Source organism: Eurytemora carolleeae, unplaced genomic scaffold (assembly GCF_000591075.1).
Source record: "Eurytemora carolleeae unplaced genomic scaffold, Eaff_2.0 scaffold2, whole genome shotgun sequence".
NCBI classification, from domain to species: domain Eukaryota; kingdom Metazoa; phylum Arthropoda; class Copepoda; order Calanoida; family Temoridae; genus Eurytemora; species Eurytemora carolleeae.
In genome coordinates this window covers 604,384-623,708 of record NW_019396051.1, presented here as the reverse complement: position 1 = coordinate 623,708, position 19,325 = coordinate 604,384, and the positions used below count along the sequence as shown (strand labels likewise).

The 19,325-nt window shown below is 34.8% G+C and overlaps 3 protein-coding genes across 5 annotated transcripts; all 3 read left to right on the top strand.

The window, feature by feature from the left end:
• The first annotated feature begins 1,353 nt into the window (after positions 1-1,353).
• On the top strand, positions 1,354-12,865 carry LOC111704809 (trichohyalin-like). 3 transcript variants are annotated; one of them, XM_023477168.1, is made up of 12 exons: positions 1,354-2,240; positions 3,138-3,237; positions 5,563-5,685; positions 6,182-6,238; positions 7,350-7,519; positions 9,416-9,478; positions 9,868-9,911; positions 10,246-10,403; positions 10,492-10,613; positions 10,978-11,023; positions 11,512-11,599; positions 12,523-12,865. In XM_023477168.1, the coding sequence occupies exons 1-12, from the start codon at positions 1,378-1,380 to the stop codon at positions 12,588-12,590; spliced, it is 1,902 nt and encodes a 633-aa protein (XP_023332936.1). In that variant the 5' UTR covers positions 1,354-1,377; the 3' UTR covers positions 12,591-12,865. The 3 variants fall into 3 exon arrangements, with proteins under 3 accessions (XP_023332936.1, XP_023332944.1, XP_023332928.1); XM_023477176.1 differs by having other exon boundaries at positions 5,563-5,691; positions 10,252-10,403; XM_023477160.1 differs by having other exon boundaries at positions 5,563-5,691.
• On the top strand, positions 12,840-16,126 carry LOC111704864 (thioredoxin domain-containing protein 9-like). Its single transcript, XM_023477232.1, has 7 exons — positions 12,840-12,928; positions 13,895-13,991; positions 14,196-14,346; positions 14,965-15,079; positions 15,178-15,204; positions 15,362-15,454; positions 15,677-16,126. Exons 1-7 carry the CDS (start codon positions 12,878-12,880, stop codon positions 15,818-15,820), a joined length of 678 nt encoding a protein of 225 aa, XP_023333000.1. The 5' UTR covers positions 12,840-12,877; the 3' UTR covers positions 15,821-16,126.
• Positions 16,111-19,290, top strand: LOC111704879 (ADP-ribosylation factor-like protein 1). The gene is made up of 5 exons (XM_023477254.1): positions 16,111-16,212; positions 17,329-17,435; positions 17,997-18,094; positions 18,606-18,786; positions 18,871-19,290. The coding sequence occupies exons 1-5, from the start codon at positions 16,131-16,133 to the stop codon at positions 18,943-18,945; spliced, it is 543 nt and encodes a 180-aa protein (XP_023333022.1). The 5' UTR covers positions 16,111-16,130; the 3' UTR covers positions 18,946-19,290.
• Positions 19,291-19,325: the final 35 nt, after the last annotated feature.

Below are 19,325 nucleotides of genomic sequence, written 5' to 3'. Positions count from 1 at the left end.
AAAGAAGGATGGATACAGGGATACTACTAGAGGAAAAGAGAAGGGTGGATACAGGGATACAACCAGAGGAAAGGAGAAGGATGGATACAGGGATACAACCAGAGGAAAGGAGGAGAATGGATACAGGGATACAACCAGAGGAAAGGAAAAGGATGGATTCAGGGATACTACTAGAGGCAAGAAGAAGGATGGATACAGGGATACAACCAGAGGAAAGGAGAAGGATGGATACAGAGATACTACTAGAGGAAAGGAAAAGGATGCATGATACTGGGATACAACCATATGAAAGGAGAAGGATGGATACTGGTATTCAACCAGAGCAAAGGAGAAGGATGGATACAGGGATACAACCAGAGGAAAGGAGAAGAATGGATACAGGGATACAATCAAAGGAAAGGAGAAGGATGGATACTGGGATACATCCAGAGGAAAGGAGAAGGATGGATACAGGGATATATTCAGAGGAAAGATATGGGATGGATACAGTGATACAACCAGAGGAATGGAGAAGAATGGATACTGGGATACAACTAGAGGAAAGGAGGAGGATGGATACAGGGATACAACCAGAGGAAAGGATAAGAATGGATACTGGGATACAACTAGAGGAAAGGAGAAGGATGGATACAGGGATACAACCAGAGGAAAGGAGAAGGATGTATACAGGGAAACTACTAGATGAAAGGAGAAGTATGGATACTGGGATACAACCAGAGGAAAGAAGGATGGCTACAGGGAAACAACCTGAGGAAATGAGAAGGATGGATACAGGGGTGCAACCAGAGGAAAGGAAAAGGATGGATACAGGGATACAACCAGAGGAAAGGAACAGAATAGATACAGGGATACAACCAGAGGAATGGAGAAATATGGATACAATGATACAACCAGAGGAAAGGAGAAATATGGATACATGGATACAACCAGAGGAAAGGAGAAATATGTATTCAGGGATACAACCAGAGGAAAGGAAAAGGATGGATACAGGGATACAACCAGAGCAAAGGAGAAGGATGGATGCAGGGATACAACCAGAGGAAAGGAGAAGGATGGATACAGGAATACATCCAGAGGAAAGAATAAGAATGGATACTGGGATACAACCAGAGGAAAGGAGAAGGATGGATACAGGGATACAACCAGAGGAAAGGAGAAGGATGGATACTGGGATACAACCAGAGGAAAGGAGAAGGATGGATACAGGGATACAACCAGAGGAAAGGAGAAGGATGGATACAGGGATACAACTAGAAGTAAGGAGAAGGATGGATACAGGGATACAACCAGAGCAAAGGAGAAGGATGGATACAGGGATACAACCAGAGCTAAGGAGAAGGATGGATACAGGGATACAACCAGAGCATAAGGAGAAGGATGGATACAGGGATACAACCAGAGCAAAGGAGAAGGATGGATACAGGGATACAACTAGAGGAAAGATGCAAGATGGATTCATTTATATCCAGGGAGAAACAAGGAATGATTGAACCGAAGATAAAAGGGAAAGTCAATCCTGATTTGAGAAAACTAGAAAATCCAAGATTGAATCCAGAAATGTTTAATCGAAGGATGTCAGAGATGAATGAACAGAGGATTTCAGATATAAGAGAAGAAATAAGTCCGGGGATGATGAATCGAATGAATTTGGATATTAGAGAACGAAGGTTTCCGGAGATGAGAGATTGTTTGAATCCGGAGATGAGAGATTGTTTGAATCCGGAGATGAGAGGTCGATTAAACCTAGATAATGAACGACAAAGTTTGTATACAAGAGAAGGAATGAATCCGGATAGGAAGGATTCAGAGAAAGGAGGAATGACTAACCCAGAGATCGATTTACAAAGAAGAGAAGAATCGGATTCGACGCAAAGTAGATATACTGATCCAGAAATACAGGCAGTTGAAACAATAAAATCAGTGAAACAACCGCAGGAAAAAGAAAGGATGGAAAACGCCGTGGATGAGAAGATCGGAAGATGTGGAGAAGAGAATAGGAACCGGTGGATTGAGAAAGGAGAAGAAGAGAAAAGGGGAAAAAAAAGACTAAGGCTGGATGTAAAGCTACAAGAGGAGCAGAGACAGAGAGAGGAACGTCAGGAAAGAATTACTATGGAGAAGAGAGGGAGAGGAGGAACGAGTACAAAGGTTGGTGAGGAACTGAGAAGAAAGGACAGTATCCAACATGTAGAAGAGATACAGAGCAAACTGATGATCTGTTTATCCAGAATTAAGAATAGGTAAAACCTTTGGAAATTTCAAGCAAATTCTTTTGAAAGAATAAAATGACACAGTGGACCTACACCTAAAACCCTAATTATTTATTTTTTAAAACGTTAAGTGTAAGCCTTTGATATTTCTAACTTTGACTTAGCATTTTTTTATAGTTTGAAATGACAAAGGTCTACAACATTAGGTTGTAAAAATTTAAGGATAAGAAAATCAAAGTAAGAGAACCTCAAGTAATCAGTGTCTTTAATTTATCTCAATGGAAGTTAAGGAGTCTTCACCATAAACTCTACTTTTCTAATCCCTATATCTTTGCAACCAAATGTAGACTTTAGATACATCCAATTAGAAATTCTGTTGGATCAAATAATTTAATTTTGATATATTAAAGGTTTAAACATTCAGGTTGCAAATATAATAGGGAATAGAAAATTTGAGTTTGTGATAAGGAATCAATTCTTTTAAAAGTGTAGTGGATAAATAGGTTCATTTATGGTAGGTACGTTAGGTATACCTCAAACCTCTTTTAGATTTTTTAATTCAGAATATTTGATTTGAGTGTTTTTTTAACCCGTTTCTCTTTAAGACACATGTGACGTGAATGGTGTGTTCAGGGTTATAAAATTAGTAATAGCTGATCAGGTTTTAGGGTAAAATACAGTGTATCCTAAAAAAGTAGATTGTGGGAAAACAGTTTAAACAAACTCGAGATTTTTAGAATTGGACCAGAGCAATCATTGCGCTTTTAGAAGTTTCCAACTGCAATATGTCAATTGGATAAAAAGAACGTTGTTTTATTAATATGTGAAAAGTAATAAGAAGAAATATAAAATTTCTGTTTTATACCGGATTCTAGAATCAAAATCTATAGCTTTACCACAATGTAAATTCTCAATACATTATCTTAGACGAAGAGAATTGTCTGAATTAAGAAAAAAGACTGCTGAGCAGGAGATAAGGAGAAAGGAACTTGAGAAGCTGGATGCTAAGAGATTACTCCAGGGGAAGGTAAGAATACAATAATAAAGGAACTAAAGAGAAGCTGGATACTAGGAGATTACTCCAGGGGAAGGTAGGAATACAGTAATAAAGGAACTAAAGAGAAGCTGGATACTAGGATATTACTCCAGGGGAAGGTAGGAGTACAGTAATAAAGGAACTAAAGAGAAGCTGGATGATAGCAGATTACTCCAGGGGAAGGTAAGAATACAGTAATAAAGGAACTAAAGAGAAGCTGAATGCTAGGAGATTACTCCAGGGGAAGGTAGGAGTACAGTAATAAAGGAGGTAGAGAAGCTGGATTCTAAGAGATTACTCCAGGGGAAGGTAGGAATACAATAATAAAGGAACTATAGAGAAGCTGGATGCTAGGAGATTACTCCAGGGGAAGGTAGGAATACAATAATAAAGAAGGTAGAGAAGCTGGATGCTAAGAGATTACTCCAGGGGAAGGTAAGAATACAGTAATAAAGGAACAAAAGAGAAGCTGGATGCTAGCAGATTAATCCAGGCTAAGGTAAGAATACAGTATTAAAGGAACTATAGAGATGCTGGATGCTAGGAGATTACTCCAGGGGAAGGTAGGAATACAGTAATAAAGGAACTAAAGAGAAGCTGGATGCTAGCAGATTACTCCAGGGGAAGGTAGGAATACAGTATCAAAGGAACTATAGAGAAGATGGATGCTAGGAGATTACTCCAGGGGAAGGTAGGAATACAATAATAAAGGAACTATAGAGAAGCTGGATGCTAGCAGATTACTCCAGGGGAAGGTAAGAATACAGTATTAAAGGAGGTAGATAAGCTGGATGTTAGGAGATTACTCCAGGGGAAGGAAAAAATACTAGAAAAAAATTATTTGTATCTAGAAAGTTTAAAATTCTCACATTTTTCAATGTGTTTTGATAAACAATTAATAAGTGAAATAGGTCTCTAATTTGAAGGATTTCGAGTAGATCCTTCTTTCTTAAATACTGAAATAGTCCTGGAGGTTTTCCTTGAATTTGGAAATATACCTTGTTCTACAGAAAGGTTTAGAATATATGTTAACGGAAGAGAAAAGGATTTTATGATTCTGTTGATAAATTTGATTAAGATACCATCAATATCACAAGAGGACTTGTTTTGTAAAATATTAACAATTTCAACTAATTCGATTGGAACAAAAAAAGGAGGTGGTAAATAATCGTTATATGAAAGAGAGGATCAAGCTTTGATTTCGTTATCCATCATTCTGTAGTTCCCAGCTCAGGAGCTCTTCTCTTTAATCTTTATCCTCTGTGTTGCGGAGCTGTACTCTATAATCTAGATCCTCTGTGGATTAATAGAATAAACATTTGAAAAACTAATAAAATATATAAAATAAAATTATATCTAACATTTAGTAAAAAATTAGAGTTATTTGAAACAAATCAGTTTTTAATAGAATAATTGGATAGATAAATAAGCGTTGTAATATAAACTACATACAAAAAAGTTTTTTTTAAAATCGTGAAATATGTGGGGAAAATTCCCCCCCCCCCATTTTGATGTTCGATTAATAAAATAGATCCCAATTCAGGCCTGCATGCAAAAAATCAGAGAGAAATCTCGAGTAACAAAATCAAAAGGCTTCTTAGGCCTTTTGGGGGGGGGGAATGCAGGAAAGGGAGGGGGGAATGGCATAAGGACAGGGGGAAATGCACTAAAAAGTCCAGAATTGAGTTAACCGACCCAATTTTGATGACTTTAGACACCCCACTCTGATACTCTGGTTTCTCGCACGCATTTCTCTCTCATTTAGTCCCACTTCAATATCCTTCTTCATCTTCTCTAATTTTAGTCACCATTTCAACCATTTTTGTTAGCTTTTCTACATCATTGCTCTGCTGAGAAATTTTGTTCAGATCTTCAAAGTTCTTCTTTGTCTCAGCGGTCAGCTCTAGGATCAGATCATTGGTATTATTATTCTGATTTCTACCCATCTTGTATTCCTAAGAACTGTTTATCTGAACTCAACCTCTTAACAAGTCTATCTAATCATTTTCTCAAAAAATATAATTATTTTCTTTAAATATATACGAGAGCTCCAAATTTTGCGTGTTTTTTCTTGAAGTCTCGCGGATGCTAGGATATTACTTTAGGGGAAGGTAAGAATACAATAATAAATGAACAAGTCGTATTTGTTTGATCTGTGTAAAAATACATGATTACCAACTATAAAAGAGAATTCAGAGACGACTGTAAGGAATTGTATCTGTCAAGCAATCATGAAATGTTAAAAAATTATTTAAATGATTATTTCAGTTTTTAGTTTACCTATAAGTAAACATTGTAAACAGTCCCTTGTTTTAGGAGGAGATATCTGAGGTTGAGAATGAAGTGTTGATGTATACTGAGATGGTGAAGTCCAAGAGCATACAGGACACCTCCACCTGTAGTAATGTGGACCTGGAGTTCAACCAATCTATAGCGAAAGTAGAGGAAATAAAAAAAAATAAAGAAAACTATTTTTTTGTAAAAGATTTATCAGAGTTTCCTGCGGCTCCGATTTGACCTGGATTTGACCTGGATTTGACCTGGATTTGACCTGGATTTGACCTGGATTTGACTTAGATCTAAAAATGTCTTAGATCTTTGCCGCTTTTTCATGACACTAAAAATAAGAGCTGCGTTTAGATTAAAAAAATTCTTAAGTTATATTTTAGTAAAGGAATTGAGTCTAAGTGTGATTTTCAAATCCATACACCTTTGCAACCCAATGTCGTATATCTTAGATATTTCAAACTATGAATTCTGTTAGATCAAATGAGAAAAATAAGTTTGAAATATCACAGGTTTACACCATAAGGCGGCAAAGTTATAGGGATTAGAAAATATGAGTTTGTAGCAAAGACTCAATTTCTGTCTTCAATTTCGCATTTTCGAAATACTGAAGACAAAATTCTTAAATTATTTTTTATTTTGTTCTAAGGAGACAAGAGATAGATTGAGAATATTACAGAGACGAAAATATGAGCTGTTGCACCAGGTGACCGTTATCCAAATACGAATTTTAAGCCCTGTGCTGCGGCTAGGATGGGTTATTGTGTATGGGGCAGGGGCGGATACAGTAAAGTTTAACATTAAAAGCTATGCATTGGGTTAAAGCATTTTGATATTTTACAGTTTAAATGGTTTCTTTAAGTTTACAAACACTTAATGAATTATTTGCCTTAAAATTACTAAAAACTCTATTGTGGGACTTAGAACTTGATTTGTTACCTCACAAATCTGACAAATTGTGGACGATACAATAGTTTTTTAACTCTCCATTTTAACGAGCATAGTACACCCTAAAAGCTCCAGATCGGGATCAGCGAGTCATTTGGAAGGAAAAATGTCATTTTGAAATTTTACTGATAAAATAGTAGTCTTTTTAGCAACAGCTCCTGTATAGGTTCTAATTCTTTGATTTATATTTGTAGCTAGGAGAGCAGAACCAAGAAGATGATACTACAGAAGGTTCCAGGAGCTAATTAATCAATGATTTGTATTTGCAGCTAATAGGAGAGCAGAACCTAGAAGATGATATTACAGTAGGTCCAGGAGTTGTTTAAACAATGATTTATATTTGCAGCTACGATAGCAGAACTTAGAAGATGATATTACAGAAGGTTCCAGGAGTTGTTTAAACAAGGATTTATATTTGCAGCTAGTAGGGCAGAACCAAGGAGATGATACTATGAAGGTTCCAGGAGTTTAATCAATGATTTATATTTGCAGCCAGGAGAGCAGAACCAATAAGATGATACTACAGAAGGTTACAGGAGTTTAATCAAGCAAGGATTTATATTTGCAGCTAGGAGAGCAGAACCAAGAAGATGATACTACAGAAGGTTCCAGAATAGTGGTTTAATCAAGGATGTATATTTGTAGTTAGGTAAACAGAACCAAGGAGATGATACTATGAAGGTTCCAGGAGTTTAATCAAGGATTTATATTTGCAGCTAGGAGAGCAGAACCAATAATATAATACTACAGAAGGTTACAGGAGTTTAATCAAGCAAGGATTTATATTTGCAGCTAGGAGAGCAGAACCAAGAAGATGATACTACAGAAGGTTCCAGTGTAGTGGTTTAATCAAGGATGTATATTTGCAGTTAGGAGAGCAGAACCTAGGAGATGATACTACAGAAGGTTCCAGTAGTGGTTTAATCAAGGATTGCCTCGAGGAGAGTATCCAAGAGCTCAAGAAGTCTTCTACTCAATCCTTACACAAACTGGAAAAGGAGCTGGGACTCCTTGGATCCGTTCTAGATCAGATTCCTAGGAAACCAGACTATTCATGTTTCTCCAATTATTTATTAATCTTTCATAAAATATAAAAATCTAATTATTTGCCAATATTGATTTGATAATTCTCTCATTACTTTTTAAAAGCATTGGACCATCAATTTCCGTCATTTGGCGGTTATTATTGAGGGGGGGGGGGGGAGGCTCGGCCTTGATTCATACGGAAAGATGGCTGATTTTTTATTAAATTATTATTATTTTGGATAAACAATTAACAATTTTTTACGGTCGATATTAATTATTAAAAGACTATTAAAAAGAAAAACTGACTGTTCTTATACGATATATAATGCTCTTAATATGTAATATAATTTCTTTTATCTATTATCTTGATTTTTATCCTTCAAATTATGAGTATTATCTATAGTGAACTTCAGAAATTTTAATTTTAATTTTGATCACCTACCAAATTTCTTATCTATCATCATTATCATCATTATCTTGATCATTTACGAGGTGAGTCCAATAAGTTTAGCAAAATTTTGTTTAGAGGTACGCCTAGACGCAATTATACACAGGCTTAAGCTTCCATATATTCTGCCCTTCTCAGATACGTAAACCTGGGGGTCGCGGGGTGCAATTGAAACTGCCCTTAAGGCCTTTAATTCGTTTTCAAAGCTCACTGTATCCATCATGGATGTCCTCTCCTAACGGACTTTATTCGTCAAACTTTTTATTTCTATGTAATTCGCATTTTCCCAGAGATTGTTTAGCTCCGCTGTTACGGGAATGTTTTTAATCCCAACCTGGGAAAGAGGACACTTGGGATGCTCAATACACAAAAAAATCGTGCCTAAAACTTTCCAAATACCAAGCAGACGCCTTTTGCATAATCCACAGTGCATTAGAGGAGATTAAATATTTAGTTTATATGTGGACTAAAAGGGGAAAAGTGTAATTGAGAGTGTTGGCAGAAAGAGGAAATGTTTTAGCAGGAAAAATCTACAAAAACCCCACAAACAGTCCACAAATGGAAAGTTTCTTAGACCAAATTAGCGAAGCTTATAAGCTGATAAAGTTTGATGAGTTCGGCATCTCTGAAATGGTCCTGCATACAAAGTTGTAGGGCAAGATTTAAAAAATGGTAACGATTTGGACAGCATTTGCCCCAAAGGGGTCTTGGGAAAAGATATTAATTGGTTTGCTGAAACGTAGATTAAAACTATAAAAACCCTCAAGGACCCTTTCTACAATAAAGGGATACCGTCCTTTGACTTTTTAAGCTAACTAACCTCTAGAACACGCATAAATGGGTAAAGTTTGAGTCAATAGATAAAATATTCAGACTGTGTCAAGCAACGTTTACGGGCTCGAGGAGAAAGCTAATTGCGTCTATCATACAGGGTGTCCCACAAAAAATGACAGTGTTTGAATAGTTTTGAATGTCTTTTTCCATATACAGTATTACATATTATAGGAGTTTTGCAGTTTATTTTGATTTAAAAAATCTCTTACTTAAATATATTTTACTTTTAAATCAATAGCATAACTTGACTGTCATATTATTTTTTTTATTATTCTCTTTGGTATTAAACAACTTTACAAATTTTTGGAAGAAGACATTTAAACTATTTACCATCTGTCATGTTTCGTGGGACACCCTGTATTATCTGATTGACATTAGCTGGTCGAAAATTAAACCGATATAAATATAGTGAACTTAAAAAAATTAAAGGGCTAAGACGTCTCGAAGTACATTTAAAAAATTTCTCAAAACTTATTGGACATCTCTCGTATATCATTTATCATCATTATCGAACATCGCACTGTCTTCTATCTTCAAGTTCGATATGATTCACAAACTTATCAATTGTGATCATTTATCATCTCGTGATAACTATCTGGTTTAACCTGTATTAACTGGTTTCTCCAGGGTATCTGTTAAACTACAAACTGCAACCAACAACTTGAAGAAGATTGTTGGGAACCTAGAGAGGTAGATAAACTCTTTAAGCCTGGATCACTAAAAATTAAGTCGCCAAACTCCTTAAGAGCTTAATCAGGGGTGTATGTTTTTAAGAAATGAGATTTTTGAAGATCGGGGTAAAAAAATGAAAATTTCATCCTTTTTCATACGTTTAGACAAAAATTTATCTATTTTTCCCTGAAAATCATTTTTTTTCCCCAATTTAACCAATAAAAACCCTCAGCGCAAACATACCATCTTCTGGGGAAAAATGTACTTTCAGAAGAGGGGGTTATAATTTAATGAAAATATACACCCCTGGGATGAAGGGTACCGACGTGAATCTGGCATGTAATGCCTCGAATCAAGAAAAGTTTGAAATTAGGTCGGCAGTTCATTCAATAAAATATATTTTTCAGTGAGAATTCTGAAATAAAACGGAAGATTGATGATCTGAATCTAGGAAAGAATATCATCTTTAATGTTTTTATATAATTAGAGACTAAACCCAACAAAACGTAGTCATTTTTTGTTGACAACAACTCGACTTTTGATCTTCTTAAGTCGACTATTTGTCGACTTTCTCCTGTTTAGTATTACCATGATACGACATTTTTTCCAGTAACTTAAAATTGATTTTACTGGTATGTAAAAACTCTGATAATTCGCCACATTTTGCCAAGTTCGTTACTGGTTAAAAAAAAAAACTTGTTTAGAAACCCAGTTCTGTTTGCAGAAAAACACCGATTTACTCTTCTGTCCGAAAAACTTCTTCCTTATTTAACGAAGATGATTAGCGATAGGAGTTCGAACACGTCTAGCGATAAAAGGAGAAGATGTAACTGGGCGGAACTTGACTAAAAAGACGATGAAAGAAAAGAGGAAAGTAACTCCCAAGCATTATCAACGAGAATCCTTATTGGCTGAGATTAGGAAAAAAGAGAAAATGATCGAGGTAGTTTTTTTTTAGATTTATTTTCATATCTAATTATTTTCATTTAAAATTTAAGAGTTCAGATAAACAAAGATTTTTATCTTTTTAGGCTTTTAAGAGTGTTTCTAGTCAGGGTAGTATAAGTTGGAGAAACCTTGAAATCTTGAGTTCCAAAACCCCAGTTCAGATACGAGATATTCAGATGGTCAAATCAGAGATTCACGATATCAGGTTGAGCATTATTTTTGTCATTGCCTAAAATAGATTATACAAAAAAATGCATATGCATATGATCTCAATAGGCATTTAATGCAATTATCTTTTTTTAAATCGCTCATTAATGCATCGTATCTTAACAATTGCATCTGATCATGTTCAATTCATCTGATCTCAATAAAGGAATCCTACTAAAGTGGTCGGCGTTTATATCAATACACTTCCTATTCTAGCTTTTATTCAGCAAAGACAAATATACGTTTAATCAAAGAGAAGCTGTGCAAAAGTGAAATGAAATTTTCATTAGATTCACCGTTTCTTAATATTTATTTTTATTCTTTCTTCTTAATTTTAATAATTCTATTTTAAATATTTGAAGGGCACAGTGGGATTTGGAGAAAGGTATGATGAGTGAGGGAGCCAAGGTACAGTAATTGTCTTTTTTTTTTTTTTCAGAAACTTACTTAATTAAACGTGTAGATTATACAAGGTTAGCAATAGCCACAAAGGATAAGATATTTAGGAGGTCTGCATGAACTGTATACATTTTACAGAGTAGAAAATATAAAAAGAAAAATTTACTTCAAACAAGTGTAAAACAATCATTTCAAAAAGGAAGAATTTGAAAAGTGTTTATGGAACATATTTTATTATTGTAATGTACTGTCTACAATTTGTAAACAATGTCATTAATCTACACTTCTAACTCCTTTTCAAGCTTTGAAAAACAGAATCACGTGTTCACAGTCCACTTTAAAACAATATCAACAAACATTTTTCAATTTGTTTCGACATTTGCAAAATGTCGAGATTTTTCTAAAAGAACATTTTTATCTTAATCCTTATCAGAGATCACGTAAAAGTTGAAATTTCTTAAAACAAATTTGATTGTATCTTCATGTTGTAATGTCAGGTTGAGTTCTCGTCCATCCAGTCTAGTCTCAAGAGAATGGAATACGACCTAAGCAGGAAACAGAAGGAATTGAGCTCGCTTAAAAAAGGTTTTTGAATTAATCATCCATAAATTCTGTTGCTAGTGTGCTGTAAATAAGTTTGCCAAAAACCCTGAAGTTCTAACTCGTATATCTTTGCAGTCCAAGTCGTAGACTTAGATATTTAAAACTTTGAATTTTATTCATTCAAATTATCCAAGTTTTAAATATAACAGAATTACACCATCAGGGAGTGAGAGGGATGGATTTAACTGAAATAAATTTTAAAGAAATAATTTCCAAATGTTCCAATCCAATGACTTTAATTGCCCTCAAGAAATCCCCCAAAAAATAAAAATGCCCGGAGAAATGACAAAATGAAAAATATCTTACTATAAACAAACATAATTTTATTTTTAAAAAGATTTCAGAAATAAATTGTTGATTGAAGGGAAATAGACTAGATTTTATCACTATCCAACCCGTTCTATCAAATGATGATAATAATGATTTAACCATATATGGTTACCCACAAAGGATAAGACTTAAAGAACTTTACCGAAAACTCTTTAAATACGTAGATAACGATCTGAAGGTTAGATCAAATCTTGAGACTATAATTTAGAATTTAAGTTGATTGACCAAATCATTTTACACGGAGAGGCAAAAGTTTAAACCTGCATGAAACCATAGAATGATCATCGAGAAGTTTTTTTTAACCAAGTCGATTGTGCGGTATCTTTTTTCTTCATGGGACATGCAACTGTAAAATCGTTTTTTACTTTACCAACGCGTTAGGTTTATCATTGAAAGACTTCCAATCAGAAGTCTAAATTAAACCTTTGCGAAGTACAATATTTCCAGAGTTCTAGGTCGTCTTTTAGGAATCATCCGCAATGGGTAACCCTGCATTATTAGTCATAGAATAAAAAGAAGACGACGTTAATCTTTAGATTTTCATAAATAAGATTTTTATTTTAGTTTTTTTTCAGGCCAGTTGCGACTTCAAGCTTGGAATATATCTAGTGAGATTCTAGCTGACATAATTGATAAATTATAAGAGATCTAACACAATTAATATTGTGCCAGGTGTAGAAAGTTGAGAATATGTTGCGGTATTCAAAATTGAACAATGCGCATTCTTCATACACATCTGCACCGTTCAACGTAGTCCGCTTTATTTAACGATCTTAAAAAATTATCCCAACAATGCAAATTACCTCAGGAGCTTCTATGGTATACGATAAATTGTTTTGCTTATTTGTCTATTAATCTTTAAAGTTGCAAGTATTTTTGATATTTCATAATTTAAAATTTTGTTTGTTTGCAGAAAAATCAGTACTAAAAATGGCAGGAAACGTAGATATGGGAGCTATTCTCAGTCAGCAGTTAATCAATGTAAGTATAATTCATAAAAACTCTTAATAATGCATCTTGGAGAAATATTTTTAGTTCTGCAGCGCGGTATATTCCTAGAGAACGATTTTTGGATCCCCCTCCTATCAATTTTGTACATGGATCTTAAATGTAAGACATGTGGCCGCAGCGCTCGGCCCCCGAGCCTGTCCTAGCCGCAGCGCCCGGCCCGGAAAGTGTCTTAACTAACCCAACCCGTGGCCGCAGCGCTCGGCCCCTAGTCCATCCTAGCCGCAGCGCTCGGCCCAGAAAGTGGCTTAAGCTAACCTAACCCTAAATAATGATAAATAAAAATTAATTTGGTCATGTACAAAATTGATAGGAAGGGGGGGGGGGGGCCCAAAAATCGTTCGCCAGGACAGGCAGCGCGTGGCCATGTCATTTTTAAAAATAGTATGTTTTGTATTAGTATTGGTTAAGCTATTCTTAGCCGAGCGGTGCGGCTAGGACAGACAAGCAAAGTGTCGAGCGCCATTTAGTCAATATTGAAAATACTGCAGATTGAAGTTTTTGTGTATTATTTCTAACATGATAATAATATCACACACATCTACGATTTTTTTTTGGTCATGATTCATCTTTTCTGAAATCATTGAGGAGAAGGAGAATGATGAGATTAAGAACCTAGAGAAATATTATTAATATATCTAGGCTGCTAGGGTAATGTAAGCGTAGGTTCATGATGAGATAAAGAACCTAGAGAGTTATAATAATTACATCTAGCTAGGCTTCTAGAGTAATGGAAGAGGAGGTTCATGATGAGATTAAGAACCTATAGCAATATAATTGATATATATATAGGCTGTTAGGGTAATGGAAGAGCAGGTTGATGATGAGATTAAGAACCTAGAGAAATGTTATTAATATATATAGGCTGCTAGAGTAATGGAAGAGCAGGTTCATGATGAGATCAAGAACCTAGAGAGTTATAATAATAACTATATCTAGGCTGCTAGAGTAATGGAAGAGCAGGTTGATGATGAGATTAAGAACCTAGAGAAGCTGGACGAGGATGATCTTGAGGCTATCAAACGCCGAAGACTAGGTATAGTTTTTAACACAGGATTCTGTTTTACTATGTTGTTTTTAAAGAGTCAAGAAGTAAAATTAACACATTTCTAACAGAATTTAAGGAGTTGGGAACAAAAGATTTATGGGGGAATTAATAATTTGGAAATTAGTTTCCTAACCTGGGGGGGGGGTATATTAATTCATGGACCTAGATGCATTTTATTATTTTATTTTGCAGAGGCGATGAAGAACATGCAGAAGAAGAAGGCTGAGTGGATGCAGCAGGGCCACGGGGAGTACTCCGAGATACCCGAGGAGAAGGAGTTCTTCAATATCACAAAGAATTCACAGAACGTTGTTTGTCATTTCTACAGAGAAGAAACTTTCAGGTATCATTTATAATAATCTGCTAGGGACATCTTTTAAATTCTAGTAGACAGGAGATTATAAATGAATTTAAACGATTCTTTAACCTTTCCTTGTACCATACTTTCCTCTTCCTAATTCTTTTTATCCACACCCTTAACCCTCCGAAAAAAATATTTTATACAAACTCTTTATTTTTTAATGTTACTGTTGTAGAGGATCTATTTTCTCCTTAAATCTGAACTAGGAATCCTTAAAGGAAAAGGAGAAAATACGGGAAAAGATATATGCTGGTGTAAATCCAGTAGTTCTCCAACCTGCATCAGATCAACATGTTCTCCTGCATAGTAGTTTATTACCTACAAATATATTGCTAATAAACTATATCATAGACTTGTTCTTATTCTCTAAATTGGTGACCCCGACGTGATATGAACACGCAGCCTTCTGATCTATCCTAATTTTCTGTATTTTTATAAATCTCCTTTTCTTTTCCACATACAATTTATAATCATATGTGATCCAATCGGGCTTCGTATAAGTTACCAATTCTTAACTGTAAGTGTAAAGAAACGGTTGGGCTAGGGTGAAGTATCTGACTTTTTCTGACCGATAAATTATTATCCTAATTGTCTTGTTAGATGTAAGATCCTGGACAAGCATCTGAATATTCTGGCCAAGAAACATCTTGAAACAAAGTTCTGCAAGATTAATGCGGAAAAGTGTCCCTTCCTCTGCGACAGACTCAAAATCAAGGTTGGAACGTCTTCCATATGGAAAATAAAATTATTTGTTGATTTTTAGTTAATTTAAATTTTTTTTTATAATTTTCCACTGATCCTTGTTTTGTTTAGGTCATACCAACAGTGATTCTGATCAAGGTAAATAACATTTTTAACTTTTCCGAAATGTACAGTTTATAGAAATAAGAATAAACGGTTAAATCTATAAGCACCCTGATATGGGAAACTTAGACCGCCGACAGGTTAAATACACATCATATAAATTGATTGATTGATAAATTGTTTTCTTATATAGGACGCACAGACCCGTGGATACGTAGTTGGGTTTTCAGAGCTGGGAAACACTGATGAGTTTAGTACTGAGATGCTGGAGTGGAGAATTGCTCAGGTTAGACGGGATTCATCCCACCGCAGACGAAACAAATTCAAATCTTTATGATCTATTTTTCTTTCAAATATTAAAAATTCTAGTAACCATCTACTTTTAGTAATTGTTTATGATCAATATAATAATTGCGGTTTTTTTTGTTCCTTAAGCTAAGACCAATGTTAGTTTGATTGACAAAGTTTGACTCCCTAAACATTGTAAATATGTAAAATCATATTTCAGAATGAAGTAATCACTTACTCTGGCGACCTGATGACCCCTCCCGATGACGCAAAGAAATCCTCCAAAACAAATTTTATCGGCAAGAAGGTAAAGGGACGTGGGAAGCGTAATGACGGGGATTCCAGTGATGAGAATGATTGGTAGAGCTCTAAGCTGAACCTGGATCAGGAGAGGAATTGTTGATGATACTCAAACCTGGGAGAACAACACAATACCAAGCATTCCATCCTAACCTGGAGTATTTGCTTATGTACATAGCACTACTGTACAATTTACGTCAATGAGGAAACCCTACAGTACACTCTTCCAGTAACATCTTTATATCGCACTAACTACACTAATTTTAAGTTGCCTTCGTTGCCTTGAATATGCATTTATGTTTTGTTAATCTTTGCCAGTTCTAGTATTGGTGAAGATAGTTAAGTAATTATACATACACTGTTCGTCAGATAGAATGGGAGGATTGTTCAGTTACTTCAAGGGGCTCCTAGGATCCAGGGAGATGAGAATATTGATTCTTGGACTAGATGGAGCAGGTAATTAGGGATCAAAAGTTAAATCCCCCCCCCCTGACCCTGGTTTCTACATGCGTGACACATATTTAAATGTTTCAAGGTAAAACTAGCCGAAAAAAGATTTTTGCCATTTTCAATTTAGAAAATAAAATAAAATTATTTTTGGATTATAAGTAAGATTTTTTTATTCTGATAAAGTAGGTGTATTCCAGAGTCTAGACTTCAAGTTTGTAATCACTACTTAGCATCATTAGTAGGTTGGAGCACCTCTGTAGTGTATAATCTCAAGGTTTGATAATAGCCTGGTTCTAGAGAGCTAAATACCACTCTTTACAAATCCTGATTGGTGGTATTAAGGGTAGATCATCTACCATATGCGTTCTTTATAAGTGGAAATACTGGTATTATGCATGATACCGGTATTACAAAGAGTGGTGTTACCTAAATCCAGCCGCAGAGTGGATATAGGTAGGATAATCTACCCTAAATGCTGGTATTAGTTTGGCTTGGGTAGATTTCCTGAGAAAAGAAAGCTTATGAATTACAGAGATGCATTAAATGCAGGGATGCATAAAAAACTAATGAATAATAAAAATGGAAAATAATTTTATACCCTCCCTCTATATTTACAGGTGGGTTCTACTTTTGTATGATATTTTGAATATTAAAAAAAAACTTGAGATAAACTTTAAATAATTGAGAAGAAAAAAAATTTTAAGAAAAAAATTTCTTTCCTCAGAAATGTAATCTATTTTAACCATAATATATCTTTAATTTTAATTTAATCAAAGTAGATAAATATCGATTATTAAATACTTTCATCAAAAATAAAAAAATATATCACTTCAAGTCGTCTTCAATTCTTAAAAAAATTCTTGCTGAGTTTTAAGTCCTCGAGGATGCACAAAAAAGGCAATTTTCTAGAGAATGGATGATAAAACTGGTATCAGCTAGGATGAGTGAGTAAAGAACTCATCAGTTGTTCTAGGCTAGATAATAAACCTACCCCGAATTTGGCAGAATTAGTTTTTAAAGAATCCGAATTTCCTAAACACGGGTATTAGCGTTGAGAGTGGTACGAGAGCGGTTTTATACCACTCTTAAGAGTCATCTTTCTAGAACCGGTCTAATGTTTAGGTAAAACAACGATCCTGTACAGACTACAGGCCGGAGAAGTAGTTACAACTATCCCAACTATTGGATTCAATGTAGAAACTGTCACCTATAAGAACCTCAAGTTTCAGGTACGTTTTTAACTGGCGAATATTTAAAATTAGTTTTCTAAAAAATTTCTTGTTCGTTATGACGTCTTTTTTTTGTAGAAAATCTCCAGGTTTTTGTAAAAAAAACGAAATAAAGATGTTTAACTCGTTTTTTCCATTTAATAGTTCCGAGCTCAGGTTTGAATAAAAATGGCCGAACGGAGTTTATCTTTGTTAGTGTTATGACCAGTGCTTAGGATACATTTAATTTTGATTCGGATCCGGATCCTGGATGAGAATTATGGGAAAAAATTGATCTAGATCCAAATCCTGGATCCGGAGTCAGGTCATGAACATTTCTTTAAGATTTAATGAATTTTTTTAACAAATCAGAATTTTCAGATTATTTTTATTCTTTTTTTTCGCTTAATGTTATGCTTAAACTAGATGAGCCAGTCAGGGATCAGGAAATTTTATAATCTCTCTTTTTTCAACAGTTAAGATTTGAGTTTTGAGAGTAAAAATATTTTTTTCTCTATAGTTTTTGATTGGCTGGATCAGGATCCTAAGCACTGTTTAAACGATTACACAATACATGTTTAGGTTTGGGATCTAGGAGGTCAGACCAGTATTCGTCCTTATTGGAGATGTTACTACACTAATACAGACGCTATTATTTATGTTGTCGACAGTGCGGACAGGTCAGTTCTTGTTTGGTATTTTCTTCCTACCAGCACTCAGAAGTCATGGACACTTCATTTGTTCTTTGTGCATCTCATTTGTTTTATTGCATTTTATCGGTCCTACTAGTGTCTAATTAAAAAAATTACATGTGTCCTGCACATATCTAATTTTTTCCACTACGCTTAATCCGTCAATTCATTTTGAATAAACCATTTTTCAACTTGGAGGAAAAAACTTTTTTAAAATAACGGTGAACGCCTAGATTTAAGTTATGATTTGGGCACCCCCTGGCGATAGCCTGAGGGGGGTTAGATATCAAGTGAAGAGTTAGTCAACTCATCAATGACTAAACGGCTCTGAAGCTTAACTCCAGGATCATGTTCTGAATTTTCTAATTTTATATCTTTGAAATCTGATTTTGTAGACTATTGATATTTTAAACTAAATGCATAACTCAGGTTGTAAATATACAAGGATTAGAAAACTAAAGTTAAATAAATACTTGGAAACTGAACCTAAAATGTTTAGGGACCGGATGGGTATAAGTAAGCAGGAACTAGTCTCTATGCTGGAGGAAGATGAACTAAAGGATGCTGTCCTTGTAGTTCTAGCCAACAAGCAGGATATAGAGGGAGCTATGAGTGTTACAGAAGTTCATGGAGCTTTAGGTCTTGATAAACTCAAGAATAGAACTTTTCAAATATTTAAGGTAAAGTTATTTTATTGTAAAAAAGTTTATAGTTGAAGAAAATAATAATATTTTCTTCAAAGTGTTTATTCTCTACTATTGCAGGCGAGTGCAACTAAAGGAGAAGGTTTAGACGAAAGTATGGAATGGTTGAGTAACTCATTGCAAACCCGGAAGTAAACCAAGATGAAGGAGCAGAGGAAGCTGAGAGAGAGAAAATCTTCCAAACCTTGCATCCGGCCAACTCCTCTCTAGAACCTGATATCTAACTAAAGGGTGTTTCAGAATATTTGGAGCATGAATAGGACTGTTTAAAAGTAGTATCAATATTCGGTACTTATTTATTTCTATTATCTATTGTTTCCATATTTTTTTACATCATTGTAAAATCTATAAAAAAAATTCAAATTAACGGTTTCCGAAAGGTTTTGACTATTCTGTGACACCCTGTGGAAACCTCCGCCATTATAGTTTCTTATTATTTCATGTGATATTTAAGTGATTTCTGCTCGACACTTGGTTTGTTTGATAGTTTTAAACCTCTATAATTCCCTTTCCTC